The sequence below is a fragment of the Sander vitreus genome, chromosome 22 (assembly GCF_031162955.1).
Source record: "Sander vitreus isolate 19-12246 chromosome 22, sanVit1, whole genome shotgun sequence".
Classification (NCBI taxonomy): domain Eukaryota; kingdom Metazoa; phylum Chordata; class Actinopteri; order Perciformes; family Percidae; genus Sander; species Sander vitreus.
In genome coordinates this window covers 20,657,967-20,677,026 of record NC_135876.1, presented here as the reverse complement: position 1 = coordinate 20,677,026, position 19,060 = coordinate 20,657,967, and the positions used below count along the sequence as shown (strand labels likewise).

Sequence of the window (19,060 nt, the reverse complement as noted above, 5' to 3'; positions counted from 1 at the left end):
ATACACCATTAAAAATGTGGGGTTTAAAGAAGTGGACTTCTCACAAACAGGAGAAGTAATAAAAAAAAAAGAAGTTGCATTATGGGAAGCATAGGATCCAGTGGTTTTGGAGCTTCCACACATGGGACTACAAATCTGGATATCTCACCCTCTGTCACTTCATTTGTGCTGTCTTAGCTGTCCAGTCTTCTTCTGTCTCTCTTGTGAGTCCCTAAACACTGTGGAAGTGCAATACTAAATTGCTGGAGTACCCCTTTAAATGTTTGAATAATTTTAAGTTAGTTAGATTGTCTTACCTGCGTTCAGGCTGATGGTCTTAATGTCTCTCCGCACTGGTTAAACTTTTGTTCATTACTTTAACATATATTTAAAATGGTCTGCTGTAATGTACACTATTAGCTGATGTTGTACAACTATTGACATTTTATTGTTGTGAAAATGTAAAATGTGACGTTTTTTTCTATAATTAAGCCCCCCAAAAAGATTTCAGTAACAAACTGCAATAGTGAGGTTGATTGACCCGTGTCTTTTACACATTTTCAGGGATTTTTTTCGTTTTGTTTTTTTTCAGTTACAAATGAATAAATGCTGTTGCAGAAATCCTGCAGTGATTGCAGTGCCTGTTAAGGCTGAATAAGGACTTTCACTTCCCTTTTGGTTTACTCACACGTCCAGTTTCCATCTGTCACAAACACACATCCATTGCTCTTCAAACAGTTATCTATAACGGCACGCCGACTGCTTGAATAAACAGTGTAAAGAGCAACAGAATGGAACAAAATGCCCCTTCAAACAGTACTGTATATTATACACTTTACCAGCAAACAATTCAAACGTGTGGTATTTTAAAAACAAAACATATGCACACGTACAGTACATAATTGTATCTTTATTACACTGAAATATAAAAGTATATATATTTATCACTATCCTGGAGAGAAAGGACCAATTCAAGAAAACAACTTGTAGACTCAGTTGTAGTTGTTTTCTTGTTGTCATACGAAAGAAAGAAAAAGAAAGGAAGATTTGGTGTCAGAAACAGGAAGGCCACAGTGACGGGTTGCCATAGATTCTGTGCACATATAAGGAAGGGAGGCAAATAGCCGTACATGCTATCACACATACGCACAGACATGCACACACACATTTTTATCTTCCTTTACCTGTGAGGTCCTTTTCACTGACTACATTCCTCAAACCCTGTATTTACCCTTCACCTGCTGCCAAGAGAGCACCGGAAACATCAGATGCATATGGATCTCGTGGTGCAAAAGTGCAAAAGCGGAAAAAAAGGTAAAATGCTATGTTTTGGTCCAGAAGGCAACACTCCTGACATAATAGATATCATAGATACTGTAAGCTTGTCCATGCAGTGACATGTGCTTTTCTTCATATTCATTTGCAGCCAAGTATCACTGGGTAGTTTTGAATGTTGTCAAGGAAACAGTTTGACATCATGGGAAATTTGCTTCTTTGCTTTCTGGCGTAGAGTAAAGGCTGATTTATGCTTCTGCGTCGAATCGACGGCGTACCCCCGCAGACCCCTCCGCGTCGCTGCGAACCCCCCTCCGAGCCCTCAGATTTGCCGCCGCTCAACGCACACCTCCAAAAAATTGTAACTTTGCTTCGAGGCTACGCAGACCGCAAGGACTGTGATTGGTCAGATTAATACATAATTTCCGGCGTGTAGCTTTTCCGGTTTCCCCCTCCCTCTATACCGCCGTTTTTGAAGTGACCACTGGTCGGCGTTTGAGTTTGTTTCGTGAAAAGGACAACGATGGATCAAGTTGAGAAGCGTTTGGTCGAAGAAGTACTTAGATGAATAGATTGGTAACACTCTCATGTCTGTATGTTTAAGTATGAAGCTACAGCCAGCCTTTAACACAGCATGTTCAATGCCGGAATGTTGCGCTCTTGTTCCGCCTCGCCATTCTGTATAAAAGGTACGGAGACACAAAGGGTGGACAGAGTTGTAAAAAGCAGAGGTAGTCACAGAGCCGACACGACGTCTGTGTGAAAGAGACAGCCAGCAGGGCGGAACTACATCCTATATATCCTCTACATCCTATACTATACCTCTATATCCTCGATGTTCCACTTCCGGGATTGCTCCGGTGGCGCAGGAAATTCCACCGGATGAATGTCTTTTTGGCCAGATGTCTGTTACCTTCCGCTTTCTTTGTGTTGGAAATTTAAACTCCCGTGGATTTATGAGGACTATGGTTGACTGCTCCTCAGATCTCTGAGTTTTCTGTTGCACAACTAAAACAATTTTTGAACACACACGTTCCACCAAAACGAGTTCCTTCCCGAGGTTATTTTGCAGCGGCACCACAGCTTTTCCCGGTGCTTAGTGCCACCCAAGACGACTGTGATTGGTTTAAAGAAATGCCAATAAACCAGAGCACGTTTTTCTCCCATCTCCTATCTATCTAAAATCACACCATGAAGAGCAGCATTGTGCCGCTGTTGTTTGCTTTAATGTTAAAAAGTAAAGCCGCCGTAGTGTTGCAGAAGCTCTTTGTGAAAGAGGTTTATTTCTTGGTTGGAAGCAGTGACTTATTGAAGTCTTTTTGTCATCATAAAACCACAAATTGACGTTTTTAAATAAGACATAACATGTTAATTAGTGAGCTTCAGAGGGGCTGGTAGGCAGATTCTGTTACCCTTGGACAGAGCCAGACTAGCTGTTTCCCCAGGCTTTTCAGTCTGTATGCTAAGCTAAGCTTATTAGCTGCAGGCTGTAGCGTTATATTTAGTGTACAGACATGAGAAGGCATTGATCTTCTCATCAAACTCCCAGAATTAAATTGAATAAGCGTAGTTCCCAAAATGTTCAACTATTCCTTTAAATAGCACCTACAGTTTCAGTACTTGTCATGTTGGTTAGACTAAATTAAACTGATTGGGTGAAGAATGATGATAATTTTGGCCTCCCGACAGGTGGGATATTTGACTGCAAATTAAAAAAATATGCCACTAATAATAAAAGGTTCAGGAATTATGTCCAAATGCCAGTGCTGTTACTGGCTGATGCTTGGAAAATCCCCGCCTGAAGTGTACCACAGAAACATCAAGCTCAGTGAGTCAATCAATGTAACCCAAATGTTAATGATGTGTCTCAGAGTGTAGACTTTGATCAACTCAAATCCTAACTGTTGAAGAAGTCATGATCCGGCCAAAACAACTTCACCTTACAAAAATGTCCCTAATTTGAAGGTCTAAAACTGCAGTCCTCACATGGATGGAAAACAAAAACAATCACACACACAAACAGATAAGAGGCGAAGGCCGCAGAGTGGACACAGACCAGCACAGAGGCCATCTAAACAAACCGGGCTACGAAGGAACGAGTTCCAAGTTTCCTTCACACAGAATGGTACCAGCGAGGTCGCCACGGCAGCTTCTGTGTCATCGTTCTGTAACAATGGCACAACACAGCCAGTCCGTACCAGTGGAACAGCAAGCTGCGATAAGATAGCAGTAAACTTAACAAGAGAAATAAAGAAGTAAACGCAGAATAAGGCGGCATCAGAGAGGGGGGAGGTGCCTGATTCCATGGTACTGTAATGTTGCTCGTGATGATCGTTTGGCACAAAATGTATTTTGTCTCGGCCAACGGTGAGAATGTTTTCAAATGTTGGCCTCCGATGTGGTGATAAGAGGATGCTTTATTCTTCATTTTGACAGGCTCTTCCTTATGTGCTCTACTTCCATCTGTCAAACAAACACAGACATATTGTGATTTAATTTCTTGTAAAGTCAAAGACATGTAGCTGCTGCTTCTGGATGAGATCACAGTAGCGATACTAGAGAATCTGTAGACTATTTTTTTCAATTAATCAATTCATTATTTAGGCTATAAAATGTCACGATTTTCCAGTGCCCAAGGTTAACATTTTGTAATTGCTTGTTAAAGTAAAAAATTAAATAAAAAAAGAGTATAAAAATACAATAACAAAGGATTATAATATAATGCTTTTATAATATAGATCAGAGATCTTCAACAGGGGGTCCGCGACCCTTAGGGGGTCCTCAAAGTTACTCCAGGGGGTCTGCTAAATTTTAGTTTAGTCTTAAAAAATGTAAAGTCTGAAAATATACATTAATATGAATCCAACATATTATTAGCAAAGGTAAATTGGCCTATTCGTGAAAAAAAAACCCCACTGATGATGCTTACTATGGGTAGTTAGCCACTATGGTAGCCATCCACAGATATAGTTAAGCTTAAGGATTCACTGTGCCATCCACATTTATGTTTAACATTAAAATACAATGTATAAATAATGTATGAATATCCATCCATCCACCCAGTTTAATATGCAACTCAGTTTTATACAACATATGTAGTAGGGAGTCGCAGCTTCGTCTCTCTTTCAGCTAAGGGGTCCTTGGCTTAAAAAACGTTGAAGACCCCTGATATAGATTCAATTGAATTATTGACATCTAGTAACACTGATGCCATCTGGAGGAGGATTTATCTAAAACAACTTGGTGCTAGTCAAGTTCTTCCTCACCAAACTGGGAAAAACATTTCTTTATAGACCTCGTTTGGGTGTCCACATGATTGTCCACATACTTTTGGCTATATGCTAGATCAATCACTAGTGCATAAAATGGAAATTACTCATAACTTGTGTGTGCGCATCATTTATTTTGTAAGTATGTCTTGGGTGCTCAATCAGACTTTTAGTGCTGTTCAAGCTTCTTGGGCATTTTTTCCAAAAAAAGGTAACAAAACCCAATATATAAGTACATACACATTTATAATATATACTAAGATATATATTGCTATTGTTGCCAATTATTTATGAACCTGCTTTGTGTGTTCTATAACCAAACATCTCAGTTCTTTATGAATCTCACCTGTAAACTAAGACGAATCTTCTTCTCTTCATCCAGCGCGTTGGTCAACTGCTTCATTTCCTGCCTGAAATACACACAAACGCATCACGACTCTGATACACGCACACACACGCAGAATAACAATCATATATTTATACAGTGCTTTTAAACACAAAGTTACAAAGTGCTTTACATGGCTGAACCAGAATTAAAACATTTCAGGACTGTAATGAGGCAACTAACAGCATACAGATCAATGAAATGAAATAAAATACCCAACAATAATATATGATAAAAAAGGTAACAATAATAATACAGATATAAATAGGTGTGCTAGCATTTCTAAAAAAGCTTCTTTTAAAGATAAGTTTTGAGAAGTGATTTAGAAGATGTCACCGATTCTAGGTTGGTATATACTGTGCATGTGATGTACCTGTGCTGGCTCTTGAGCAGTTCTACAGAAGCCCTCAGGTCTCTCAGCTGGTTCCTGAGTTCCTCTAGTGTCAGGGGGGTCAGAGGTGAATGCCGGAGCTCAGGGGAGGGGCTCAGACCCAAGGAGGAAGACAAGGATGTGGGGCGATGACTGGCGCTTGGCGGGGTCAGGGCAGAGGGCTTGGCGGGCAGTGGTGCTTTACTGTCAGGTACCTGAGAATAAATGTAAACACAGATGAGGGAAATTAAGAATTTAGGAATCATTATATTTCGCCCATACATTTAATACATAACCTGGTAGTTGTGCTTTAGTTTTATGAATCTGAAGAGCTTTCAGGAAAGTTAGGAATCCAAATTACAGCATAAATATAGGACGTTGTTTGTGGGGAGAGTTTTTAAGCAGTTTACGGAACAAGTGCTGAGAAAAATGTTCGCATCTACAATTTCAGGCTAATCTCCATGTGATGAGGAAGACTGTGATATGGTCGAAAGCTCCAGAACAGTTACTAATGGACCTTGTTGTGAGACTGTTTTGCCAATTGAAAGACATCCACTTTTTAAAACTAAAATTGAGGCTAAAATTATAACTGCATTTCTTACCGATATTCAATTATTAATGAAAGTGATGAATTATACACTTAATATTACAAAAAAAAAAACATGTTGTCATCTGTCAACAAACTGTTAAATATCACATTAGTCAGCAAGCATGGTGTAGAGTGTTTATGAGGAACAAAAAGAAAATACATATGCAGTTCTAATACTGCACAGAAACATGAAAAAATGTGTCGTGGCGCCCTCTACTGGATGACAGAAATAGTGAAAGAAGGTGGTCGTACAGGGATTGCGGATGCTCCTTTCCTCAGGGAAACCTCTGCAGATCTGGAGGAGACAGACTCTGGCTCCACCTTTCCTCTGTCCTTCCTGTCCTCCACTGCAGGGGAGTCCAGATCGATACCTGACAGGGAAGACTGCAACAGAGACAGTGATGGTCTTATTTAGTGCAAAGTATGTGGCTTTCTGAAGTACTGATATCAGAAATATGTAATTTAAATACAGTCATAATCCATTAGAACTCCTCCATCCACTTCCCATTGCTCAAAAACACAATACAAGATGCATAATATGCTATAAATACTCAATATACTGGACTAATATAATGGACACCAGATAATTATGTACGGTACAGATGTGGCTGTGTCCCAGTTTCATACTACATAAAGTATACAGTTTGTACTGTATACTCATCAAACTTTGAAATATATATATATATATATATATATATATTTTTTTTTTTTTATATATATATATTTCTTGCAGCAGTTTTCACTTAGTTTCAGGGCTGAAAATAAATCATTTAAGTTGTTTATCAAGCACAAATGCGAGGACATTTGTTGGTTCTGGCTTCACAAATTTGAGGGTTTGCTGCTCATCTCAATTTAATATTACAATAAATTGAAATCTTTATGTTTTTCGACAATTAGTCTGACAGAGAATACAATTTGAAGACTACAACCTTCAAAGCAAAAGCAAATTTAAAGCCCCATCCCTGGGCTCTGGGACATTTTATATTTACGTATAAGTTACGTACTTAAGTACAATTTTGAGGTACCTGCACTTTGATTGAGTATTTCCAATTGTATGCTACTTTATACTTCTACTCCACTATATAGGACAACATTGTACTTTACATTTCTTTGATAAGTTACATTGCAGATATGGATAAAGATAAAACTTGATCGATCCATTGGGAAAATTATACAGTACAGTAATTAAAATGAGCTCCACCTTCACAGCTTTAACAAAATTAAAGTGAAGAACACATTAATGCATCAATTATTCTAATCTAATATACATTATTCTGAAATGGGCCATTCTGCATGGCGAGTCCTTGTACTTGTTAAAGCAGGACTTTTACTTGAAACAGACTATTTCTATACAGTGGTACTGCTACTTTAACTTTAGTAAAGGATCTGAGTACTTCTTCCACTACTGATTGTGACACAATAATAATAATAATTTTTTAGAATAGTGTACATCCAGTAAAAAAAAAAATCCAGTATTTCAGAATGAAAAGCCTTCATGATGGGTGACTATGAACACACTCACGGATGTGATGATCTGTGAGCGAGGCCGGCGGTCGCTGACTCTCGGCCGTGTCGCCGTCGGATGACTCAGCTTCTCTGTTGATGGCACCACCGCGTCGAGGTCCACATCTGCACAAACGCACATCAGAAACACAAACACACCTGATCAGCAGCAGCTACAGCTCCACAGGATGAGACAAAGAGAGAGAGAGAGGGTGCTCTGACTGTTACTGAGGTACCATGTCTTGATCTCATTGGGCGATGCTCCTGTCAGTCAAACTCACCAGTGTCATGTGGGGCAGAATCTGGTGTCGAAGCCCCGCCCTCAGACTTGGGGCTTTCACACCTGAGCATGTAAACCATACAACAACATTAGGCTGTATATGCTCAGGAGTATATGGGATTTTTTTTAACCGTAAGAGCGTGTGTGTGTGTGTGTGTGTGTGTGTGTGTGTGTGTGTACTGACGCTAGAGTGGGTGGTCTCTCAGGACGCCGTGGGGGTTGGGAGGAAGAGGAGGTGCTTGTCTTTGGGTGGAGGGGTTTCTTAGGAATGATAGATGGGATAGAGGGCTTGGGGATGTCTCCTATCTTCATCTCTTCAGCTACACACAAACAAAACCATACAAAAACACACATGGATGGACAGATGTTTAAAGGTGAAAATAACAACAAACAAACTGACATATTGTACAACATTAATACAGACCTGTAGAGGAGAACGTGTGACTCAAACACTCATACAGACAAGGTAAAATAAAGGTAGGAGTAGGGCTGGGCGATATGGAGAAAATCAAATATCACGATATTTTTGACCAAATACCTCGATATCGATACCGCAACAATATTGTAGTGTTGACTATTGGTGCTTTCACAAAATATTTACACAATCAGATTTTTGATAAATAATCATCAGTAATGTGGATATCATGACTAAGTGGGTAAAGGCAAATAATAGAACAGTTACACCAGTCTGGTAAGTTCAGAAAAGTACATCACTTTACTGTAATGCAGCCTTTAAAACCAGGAAAAGACAACACTTATGCCATATTACGATATCCAAAATCTAAGACAATATCTAGTCTCATATCACGATCTCGATATATTGCCCAGCTCTAGGTAGGAGTATAAGTGATGAAGGTAAAGGAACTAAATCTGAACCAAGAGGACTAAAACTAAGCAAAAGAAAGTTGTTGGAGGAAAAAAACAGAAGCAGAAGAAGAAGAAGGAGGAGGAGGAGGAGGAGGAGGGTCTGGAGTCGCCCAATGCTGCAAGAGTGGGAAGGGATAAACAATACAAGACGCAAAGATAAAAATTGGAGGGCGACAAAGACCAGAACAGGATCAGGTCAAAGTGGTGGCAGTAGGATTGTTATGTAGCTTGTTTTTGGTCTATGAGTACACATGAGATTTAATCGTATTAAGAAATGATTTATTTGATGAAAAAACTGCTGAAACATATAGGAGATTGTGCTCTTTTTTTCTTCTTTTACAATTTAAGAACATCCCCATGAAGTCACATTGCAAGAAAATCTCTAACAATGCTTCATCTCTAATAAAACAAGGCCAATAATTCCACCCAAATGGGGGATTTTACACTTGTACGGCAAAGGAAGGACAGTCACAGCTAAAAACCTGTGTTAACCAGACAGCGCCTCTCCTGGGCTGTCAGCCGTTCTCTCGGCTGAGCAGAGCGACCGAACAGCCGGCTGCTGCTCGTTAGCTAACGTTAGCTGTCTAATTTCACCCACCCAACATGCCTTCATCATACGCTGGTTAGCGAAGATTTGCCAAACAAAATTGTCACTCATCTGGCGATAGCGATGCACTTTCCTACGATGTGAAAAGAGCGTGTGAATTCAACAATAAGTTGTTACATTTAACTGTTTTAGAGGCTGTGGACGTTGTTTACTTCATTACTGTGTTTACTGTGTTAATGGACTGAGGATGGGAGTAGGATTCTGTATTCGGTTTCGGATTCTGCAGAATCTTAACCATTGGATTCGGTATTCGGCCGAAACCCCAAAAATCTGGATTCGGTGCATCCCTAATAATGACACAACTCTGTTAGTTGGTGCCAGCATTCGTCAAGATCAAAACCACAGTGCCCAAAGCCTCCTGTTGCACAAGGAATGAAGTTGACAGCATTTGTTCAATCAAAGCTTTGATCCTTTACAATGGAGGACAAACATGCAGCAAGGGGTTTTCCTACTGCTTTTGTTTCAATAGAAGCCTGCTGCATGTTTGGCTCCCTTCTGTAAAGCTACCCAGCCAATCAAATGTATTAGTAATAATAAGCATGTTAGTTAGTGATCCGTCCATTGCAAGCTGAACAGATGAGTAGAAAGTTGCAGGCTGAAGGTGGCCTGAGCAGGGCCAAAGTGGTCTAGACTGTACCTCGATCCTGGTCTCTCTGTGGCAGATGTTCAGGCCGCTCAGGTGGAACCTTCTTGACCTCCGACTTTTTCTCTACAAGTCAGAGTTTTTACAGGTTTCTGTTTCTCTCTCTTTGTCTCTCAGAATGTAGAAATCCAAGAGAGGAAAGGAAATAAGATGTTACTGTACCTGTGGTGTGTTTAGCACCTGGTGCACTGGGAGGAGGCGGTTTCCTCGGTCTCTGGAAACACACGCAGACACAGAAACATTACAAAAACACTTTGAGAAAGCATCACACCTTCGAGACTTTCTAGGCTTCTAATATCACGGTAACCAGACATGTATGCATGTGTGCCAAAGTTACCTCTTTCTCCACTTCTAGCAGCTTGACAAAGTTATCTGGGAAGACACCTTGTCTTCCCCCGATCTCCCCCTTCCACCAGCCTGCATCTGCACACTCCTGGGAAAAAGACAGCAACGTGTTTGGTAAGTACACTTTGCACCTGGATCATGCAAATGTTTCATACCTGTACAAACAAATCAAACTGACCAAATGGTGCAGGAATCAAAGCAGACACACCCACATATACAGTATGAAGAATTACACACACACACACGCACACGCACGCACACACACACACGCACACACACGCACACACACACACACACGCACACACCTTGGTGATAATGTTGATGATTTCGCCCTCTTTGAGTGACAGCTCATCTTCATTTTGTGCTTCATATGGAAAGAGGACTTTACATTGCTCCCGCCCTGCCAATCAAATGCACGATAAAGTCAAGAAAAAGAAAACTTAACAGCTGAGAAACAAGACAGTAAAGGCGGTTTTCACCAACAATCGAAGGTACGACATGCACATGTCATGAACATGAATTTGCTTTGAGAGGGATGTTTTGCAAAAATATTTCACTGAAAAATACCCGATTATTTAGAAAAAGCAGATTATATAAATTATTGTGACCATAGCTTGTTAAATGCAATACTTCTCGCATCCAACTCCCACAACTTGGATGTTGGAGCTTTCCACAAGCACCTGAACACATCATCAAGGAAGCATTTTCAAAGTGTTGGCTTGGCACGACTACATTACAATACTGTGACAAAGTAAAGGAAAGGAAAACGTTTGCAACAAAGCTAGGAAGTGATCTAATAACTTTGGTATGCTTTGGAAAATGTTTGTCTTCTTATCAGACTGCTTATCTTCACTCTTTTAGGATGATCTTTACAACGGTAAAGCTGTTAACTTCTCACCTCTGGCTTTGCCGTCAGGTTCAGTCTTCATGGTTTCCGAGGCAACGCTTGCTGCTTTCGCCTCGTTTAGCTGAGTGGAGGAGAGATGGAAGAAAACCTTGAGTTTCATACACATCCTCAAATGCACTTACTGTACATCTACAGCAGATTTCATAGTGTTGTAACCAGCGATGCCATTTACATTTGTTTTTTTGGTGTTACCACTCTGTCTCGGTTTGGGACTTCCTGTGCGTGTCAGGTTGAGTTTCACCAACGTCTCTAGAGAATACCGTGACCTAGTTTGATTCAGCTGTGGTTGGTTTGATAGTGGCAGCAAAGTTTCCTCACTAGTATTGGAACACAGAAAGTGTTCCAATCGCCTGTAATGGATTCCTCCCTGTATAATAAAGTTTTAAAAACTGCTGTTTCATACATTAGATAAACTAGTGCAGTGCCCGTTGAAAATGTGCCTGTTTGGAACGGCCGATTGCTTGGCCTGTGGTATTGCTGCTTGTAGAATTCATCAAAACCAAATTGTTGCCTACCCCAAAATTACTTACAGAAGGACCCCAAACCACTTCATATGCAACTCCCCTGTATACCCTACTGCTAACTTACTGATTTACCTGACAGAGAATGTTGCAGATTCAGAATGTATTCACAAAATATCACAATGAAAATGTGGAGTAACCAGACATTAGCCTCATGGCAGTGCGCTACCCACCCGGCCCGTTATGAGAGCTATATATATATATATATATATATATACACACACACACACACACACACATATACATATCTGCATTAATCAACCACCAGAACCTGACCCTGTTTGTGTGTGTGTGTGCAGAGAGAGAGAGAGAGAGAGAGAGAGAGAGAGAGAGAGAGAGAGAGAGAGAGACGGTGTTGTCTCGTGTCGTATGAGCGCTAAACAGCACATATCTGCGTTAATCACCACCAGAACCGGACTGTTTGTGTGTGTGTGCAGAGAGAGAGAGAGAGAGAGAGAGAGAGAGAGAGAGAGAGAGAGAGAGAGAGAGAGAGAGAGAGATGTCTTGTGTAGTATGAGCGACTCACGAGTTAAAAAGTAGGGTGAAAGATCCGAGTGAGTCACGACTCAAACAGGTTTAGTGCTCAGTCAGTGTGAGAGGGGGAGTGGCAAATGTGTGTTTCTTTTACCGATATATATTTAACGATATCTTTTGCATTTCTAATCCAAACAATGTCAAACTTTGCACTGCACTTACTCATGCCCGCAGCAAGACACCTGTCAAGTTTGAAATCCCTCGGACTAACGGTTCTAGAGAAATGCCCATAACACCCACACACACACACCCACACCCACACACAAAATTGCCACTTCTATAGGTAAGTATAGCCCTGATTTGTGACTCATGTATTACCATTACATTTGAGTCACAGGGCTAAGTTATTTTAACAATCTTAGTAACTAAACATGACAAAAATACAGATAGAGGAATTATTTCATCTCTGTGTGGCTCTTTGAGCTAACAATGACAGTGCTAACATGCTGATGTTCAGCAGGTATATTGTTTATCACATTCACCACCTTAGTTTAGCGTATTAGCATGCTAATATTTGCTTATAAGCACTTAACTTAAGTACAGCTGGAGGTACTTTGGTGGTAAACAGAAATATTGGACTTAGTATAAGAGAGAACTTTATTCATCTGGAAGGAAATTGTTGTGCAGAAGTTGCATGCAAAGTAGGAAAGAGTGCAAATATAAAATATCAATAAATAGATATCCTGGATAAATAGATATGATTCCTAAAATATAAAAAAGGGCAAGGGTAAGTTGGTCATATCTGAAATACATCAACGTATCTCTTTTGACCCAACTGTGTTAGTAGATGAAAAGTTTAAGGATCACCAAAGACATTGCAAAGCATCCTGAGGGGGAACATAGATGTCTGAACCAAATTTATGACAATCCAAAAACCAAAAATGTCATCCTCATGGTAGCACAAGAGGAAAAGTCAGGGGATCACCCACATAAGTGAGATTCATCCTCCGGGGATGATAAATATCTGTTCAAAATGTGATGTAGTTGGAACTCTCAATGAAAGTGGTAAACCAACACACCAACCAACATTTCCATTCCTACAGTATTGCTGCTAGCATGACTTAAAATCACATATTGCCAAATTAAAACAACAGAACTAGCAAAACAGAATCATGTCACAAATGTTGAATGTTCACAAATAAACCTGTTTTCGCCTTAAACAAGGTCTCTGTCTGAAGGTCTTAAAGCTTGCTCAATTAAAATCAGATTTTTGCACAGACTTGGGTGTGTGGATGTTTTCCTTCAAATGAAAGTGTAAAAAAATGATACACTGAGAGACAAAAATAAACAATGACACTGAAATAATCACTTTTCTCCAGTGAACAGCACTGTCCCACAGCTCCAATCTAACCAGCTAATTAGAGAAGATGGGATCGGATTTAGCACAAAAACCACCGAGCTGACTTCACGATGAAGTGTGTGTGTGTGTGTGTGTGTGTGTGTGTGTGTGTGTGTGTGTGTGGTGTAGGTTGTTAAAGGAGCCGTTGTTTTCTGGCTGGAGTGGATCCCTCGACAGTGTTTGTGGAACCAGGGTGGCTCTTCCACAGGAAAATACACACACAGACACACACACAAGACCCAGTCTGTCCCGAACACACACATAGCTCTGTGTCTGTTCGTGCCGAGAGAAAAAAAACACACCACCTCCCCCCGCCAGCTTCTCTCCTCTCTCTACACCCTTCCCTTTCTCCCCCTCCCTCTCTAATGAGACCCATGTGGTACCACAAGCATTGATACATCATTACAAGATCACAGAGACCTTTCCATGTCCAATCATCACAATTCTTTGGTTCTCTTGTAGGCAATAGGGATTGACCAATAAGATTACCCTGATGCTAGTAGCGACACGACTATTTTTGGAAGGACTAGACAGACGGTTAGACATTTAAAACTTTCCCCTACTTTTAGTTTCAAAAAGGAAAGGGAACTATTTTCTTATTTAGTGCAGAAACTTGACACAAGCCTACAGCGGCATGTACTGACATCCGTCATTGTAAACCACAGTGCAACCAGAGGCAGGAAATTCAAACATAAGTACAAAGCCATGCACTGTAAGTTGCCTGAAGTTAGTCAACTGTAGGTTTCGCAAGGAAAGTGTGTAACAAACATTATCGACCTCGAGATAAGGGCTGTGCTGCACTGTATGGCCTGGTGTGTTCAAGTGAGTTCATTTGAACGTCACATTAATGTGTTACTCATGACTTTGTGAGTGAAAGTGTTTTTATATGACATATGCTATAAAGTATCGAGCCTATGGGGGTGACTTTTTAAGACCCAAATTAAACAACATCTGCTAACATATGGGCAACAAAAAAAACCTGTAAACACAAAATCAACAGTTTTTATGGTGACTATGTTAACAAACAGTTACACTTTGTCTGGCTGCCGTTTGGAGTACAATTGCACGCATTAACGAAACAAGGCGGATGAGAATGAACCTTAAAGGTCCAGTGTGTAACGTGTTTAGTTGTTCATTATCAAAATCTGTGTTGCCCGTTCACAAACTTGTCCTTTTTCATGAATATTTACCACCACCATCAATTCGCATGAACTGGGGTAGACGCCAAGGGGGTAAGCTTCTCCTCACAACGTAGCTCCTATAGCGCCATTTTGATGCTAACAAGCACTCACCCCCGTTAGCATTCCATTGACTGCCATTCATTTAGACGTCACTTTGACAGCAAATAACTTTACATCTGAAGTGTTTAAAGACTCTATTTGTCCATTGTTTATTTCTAAAGAAACACGACAATGTATAAAAGGCTCCATTACCCTGTATCTCACTTTATGACTCCGTAGTATACGTAGTATATGTTATAAAGTATACTAAAGTAAGCTCGCAGGCAGTTTCGACTTACATTAGCTGTTTAAGTTTAATTACTAATGTTAACTATCATTTTAGTTAGCAATAATTAGCCTGTGACCATGTTATCTCCTTACATATACCTACGCTCTCCGTCTCTGCAAGATTGGGAATGATTGAGATTTCTCTTGGCACAGCTACCAGAAGACTTCCAACTTTCAGACAGGTTGCTCACGTCACATTTACGTCGTCTCTCTCAGTTGGAGGCTGCGCAGTAACGCTCAGCGCTCACCGGAAAAGTGCTTCTGATATCCTTCACTGGTCTCCGTCCAGAGCAACGGGATCTGTTGGTCCATTCTATATACAGTCTATGGTAGACGTATATGTAGACCGGCGTCATCAGAAAAAAAGAGTGAAGGCTACCGTAGCTGTAATACGTTCTTTGAATTGCGTGGTGCGAGAGAGTTGATTGCGATATATGATCTCAACGCTAGATGGGAGAAATTCCTACACATTGGACCATTAACAGCAACCAAAACAATGAGCTAAAAAAAACACTAAAATACTTTAGAGCTGCAGAGAGGGGTGATAATTATTTGGATTTGTCACTCTGAGCAACCCCATTCACATTGTACACAGTCAATTCATCCATTGATATTATAAACTTAATTTATTAGAGCAGCTTTAACTTCTCTGCCCCTTTCTTGTTTCCAGCATGACATTAAATAGCATAACACTATAGTTTCTTACATTCTGCAAAGTATAGACATTATACAGTATGACACTGCTTCTTTTACCACCACCTTGTTCTCTATTAATATTAAATTAACAATACCAAACATTTGCTTTTTTCTGACTGACTTGACAATTATGCTGACTGACTTGACAAAAATGCTATTTATTATTTCTTCTAACTCAAACTCATTGGCTTTGACTCATTTTCTGTGAAGAATATAAAAAATAACTTATTTTCAATGACTGCACATGGTAGACCCCCCCCCCCCTACACATAACTATTACATATGAGGTGTTCGGGTCTACTGGACCTGAGTGTAATTGTGTAATAATTGTAGGTGCTATGAAACTTAACTGTGTCCTCCTCCTAACTGGGCCTGTTGTGTGTGTGTGTGTGGTTGTGTGTGTGTGTCTGTGCGTCTGTATGTGTGCGTGTCTGAGTGTAGGTGTCTGTGTGTGGGAATGTTGTCTTTCTGCACCTGCTATTCCCACACGTAGTTACAAAGTTGTTACATTTGAAGCACTTTCACCTGTTCTGATTAAGTTCTAAGAAATAAGCACCAATAATGATCAAAAATCTTGTTTCTATTTTCTTTTTTAACCTTTATCATATGATCATAAATGTGATCTCACATGGGGTAAATGGCAAATATGAACCATAAATGATGTACATATCATTGGTAACTGCGCTAAAGTAAACATCTGTTAAGTATTTTTACATAAATTGTTATGGCTGTATTGATTTAAAAGCCTAATAATGTGGTGGGTCCACCAGACCTGGGAACATTGGCTGTGTAACAAAAATATGAACACCACACAAGGGTTAAGTGCAGCCCTGCATTGCTCTGCCTACTGTCAGAAATTGAATTTTTCTTTTGGTTAAATAAATCCACAAAAGTTTCCTATATATATATATATCCACAAAGTTATATATATATATATATATATATATATATATATGTTTATATATATATATGTATATATATATATATATATATATATATATATATATATATATATATATATATATATATATATATATATATATATATATATATATATATATAGCTATATATATATACATAAGGGTAGCAATACGGAGAAAATAAAATATCACAATATTTTTGACCAAATACCTCGATATCGATACCGCAACGATATTGTAGTGTTGACTATTAAGAAGAAGATTAAATATAAACATCCCACAACATCAATGAATACAAAGACAAAGACTTATTGGGGAAAGCAGAACAGATGCCGGTACCGAGGCTGATAAATTAAATACTGGATCAGTCTACTGGTGTGATTCAAGTTACTTCCTGTCAACAGCCGCCTCAAAAACTAGCAAAGACATGACTAAAACTTGCTTTATTCAGTTTTTTCAGTATGTCTTTATGGAAATTCTTTATTTTGTCTGACCACAGAAAAAGCCTGATGGATGACCCTGCCTTAGGGATCGACTGCCCCTCCCAAACTTTACACTGTGGACTTTTGTTTGACATTGAAGACTCAGCTGATCACAAGGCTGTGAATGAGTGTCTTTGACTCATCGCAAAAAGAAAACAATCTGGGAAAACACTGAAAGACTTCCCCATTTGCTGAAGAAGTTGAATACTGGCACACAAATAATCAAAATTCTCATAATCAGCTAGTAGAATAAAATAGAATGTACTCTTGCAAACAACATCACTATGTGCAACAATACTGTCGTTGTATTGGGATTTTACCCAATTCACAAGCGGATGATCTTACAGTTTAATTATAAAGTTGACGTGGCTTTGCAATGACTCAGTCCCCCCCATCACGTCCCAGATAGACACTCTCTCCAATCACCTCCTCCAGAGCCTCATTAGAGCACAGAGACTCTCACCATAAAGCAACATAACAACCTCCCGCTCAGCAGGACCGGCTGACAAACATCCTTGACACAAACACACACACTTTTGTATGTCTTCAGGAGCTACAGGGCGACCAATATCGGCTTTTAAAAAGCCTTTTCACGTACAAGTTTTTGATGTCTTTACTCGCTTAATTTATTTAGTTTATCTATCCTATGTCTCTCAATTTCTTCATCCATTAGCCACAGTGCCGTTTAGCTACTCAGGAGGTGACGTGAGAGTTTCAGGTCCGGTGTAGTTGGTGAGGTTAGCTGATACATTACGCAGAAAGCAGATTTTTATATAAAGGTTTCTTATTTAGATTACAAAATAAAGCCAAAAAAAAAACATGTGCTTTTAAAGCTGCCAGGACTAATGTTTTGGGGGTAACACTAAATACCTTTTCATGAGAAATATATGAAAAAGTATTTAGTGGTCACCCCCAAAAATGTGTTTTTGGCCGGGTGAGACCTTGAAATGGTATTACAGCCATCAGACATATAACTCTTTTTCCTTTATTTTGTAATCTTACAAAAACCTGCTTTTCTCCATGCTGTAACTGTTCCTCCACTGACTACACCAAACCTGAGTAACTAAACAGCACTGATGCTAAACCACAACACTTGAAACGCTGCTTCATTTCACGTGAAACATGCACATTAAGTAGACCGCAAAGCTGAAGGTAAGAGAACAAACTGAGACAAAGGGTGAAAATAAAACAAAGAACACAAGAGAAGAACAGAAAGAGAGAAAACTTGACCCTACCGTTCTCTCCTCTGGTTCCAGTTAAATATACACACACACACACACAAGGAGCTTTGCTACATCAGCGCCGGCAGCAGCAACAGCAGGAGCTAGTGTGTGAATATGTAAACCTCAGTAAAAAACTGTACCTCTCTCTCTCTCTCTCTCTCTCTCTCTCTCTCTCTCCCCCCTGTGGAGCGCTCACTTCTGCTTTGCTTGTCAAATCCCAGGATGTGTGTGTGTTTGTGTGTGTGTGTCAACATAAAACCACATCCTGTGCTGTAAAACTGAAACAGAGGAAGAGGAGGAGCCAAGGCTAGGACTTCCTTCCCTCACTTCATACAATACAATGATCACAGTATCAAAAAAAATGTGTGTGTGTGTGTGTGTGTGTGTGTGTGTGTGTCACCTTGTCCACCTCTAAGTCCACATCAATAGAGCGGGGTCTGAGCCTGAAGGGCTGGTCTTTGAAGATGTCACCAAAGCCAAACCCTCGGACCTGAAAGGAGGTGAGATGACACACAGTGAAACACCAACATTTAACGCAATATTTCAAGAAATACTTCACTAACAATCTGTGGTTTGACTTTCAAACATTGACCCCTGGGGGGCCTGAAAGTTTGCAGAGGGCTTCTTGGGTGGCAGCAGCTGTAGTCAGCAGTTTCAGTGAATTTAAATGGGAACTTGAGTCACCACCACTGCAGCATAATCCACTTCTCCCCTGTCTATCTGTATGCTTATGTTGTTCCCAAAATATGTCTGAACACACATTTGTCCCCAGCTCTGATAGCAGTTAGCTGCACTGTCGACCAACACAAGCTGTGAAT

General features: G+C 39.9%; 1 protein-coding gene across 4 annotated transcripts in view; it reads right to left on the bottom strand.

Annotated features, from left to right (window-relative positions):
* Positions 1-869: 869 nt before the first annotated feature.
* Positions 870-19,060, bottom strand: part of sh3kbp1 (SH3-domain kinase binding protein 1) — a 37,960-nt gene continuing 19,769 nt past the window's right edge. For all 4 annotated transcript variants that reach the window (XM_078280186.1, XM_078280185.1, XM_078280188.1 and 1 more), the window contains 13 exons: positions 18,643-18,732; positions 11,011-11,080; positions 10,418-10,512; positions 10,105-10,200; positions 9,930-9,981; positions 9,762-9,833; positions 7,835-7,970; positions 7,652-7,713; positions 7,390-7,496; positions 6,120-6,251; positions 5,282-5,493; positions 4,870-4,933; positions 870-3,717 (listed from right to left, as the gene is read on the bottom strand). In XM_078280186.1, the coding sequence (XP_078136312.1) occupies positions 3,679-3,717; positions 4,870-4,933; positions 5,282-5,493; positions 6,120-6,251; positions 7,390-7,496; positions 7,652-7,713; positions 7,835-7,970; positions 9,762-9,833; positions 9,930-9,981; positions 10,105-10,200; positions 10,418-10,512; positions 11,011-11,080; positions 18,643-18,732 (1,227 nt within the window). In that variant the 3' untranslated portion in view covers positions 870-3,678. The remainder of the gene's footprint in view (positions 3,718-4,869; positions 4,934-5,281; positions 5,494-6,119; positions 6,252-7,389; positions 7,497-7,651; positions 7,714-7,834; positions 7,971-9,761; positions 9,834-9,929; positions 9,982-10,104; positions 10,201-10,417; positions 10,513-11,010; positions 11,081-18,642; positions 18,733-19,060) is intronic.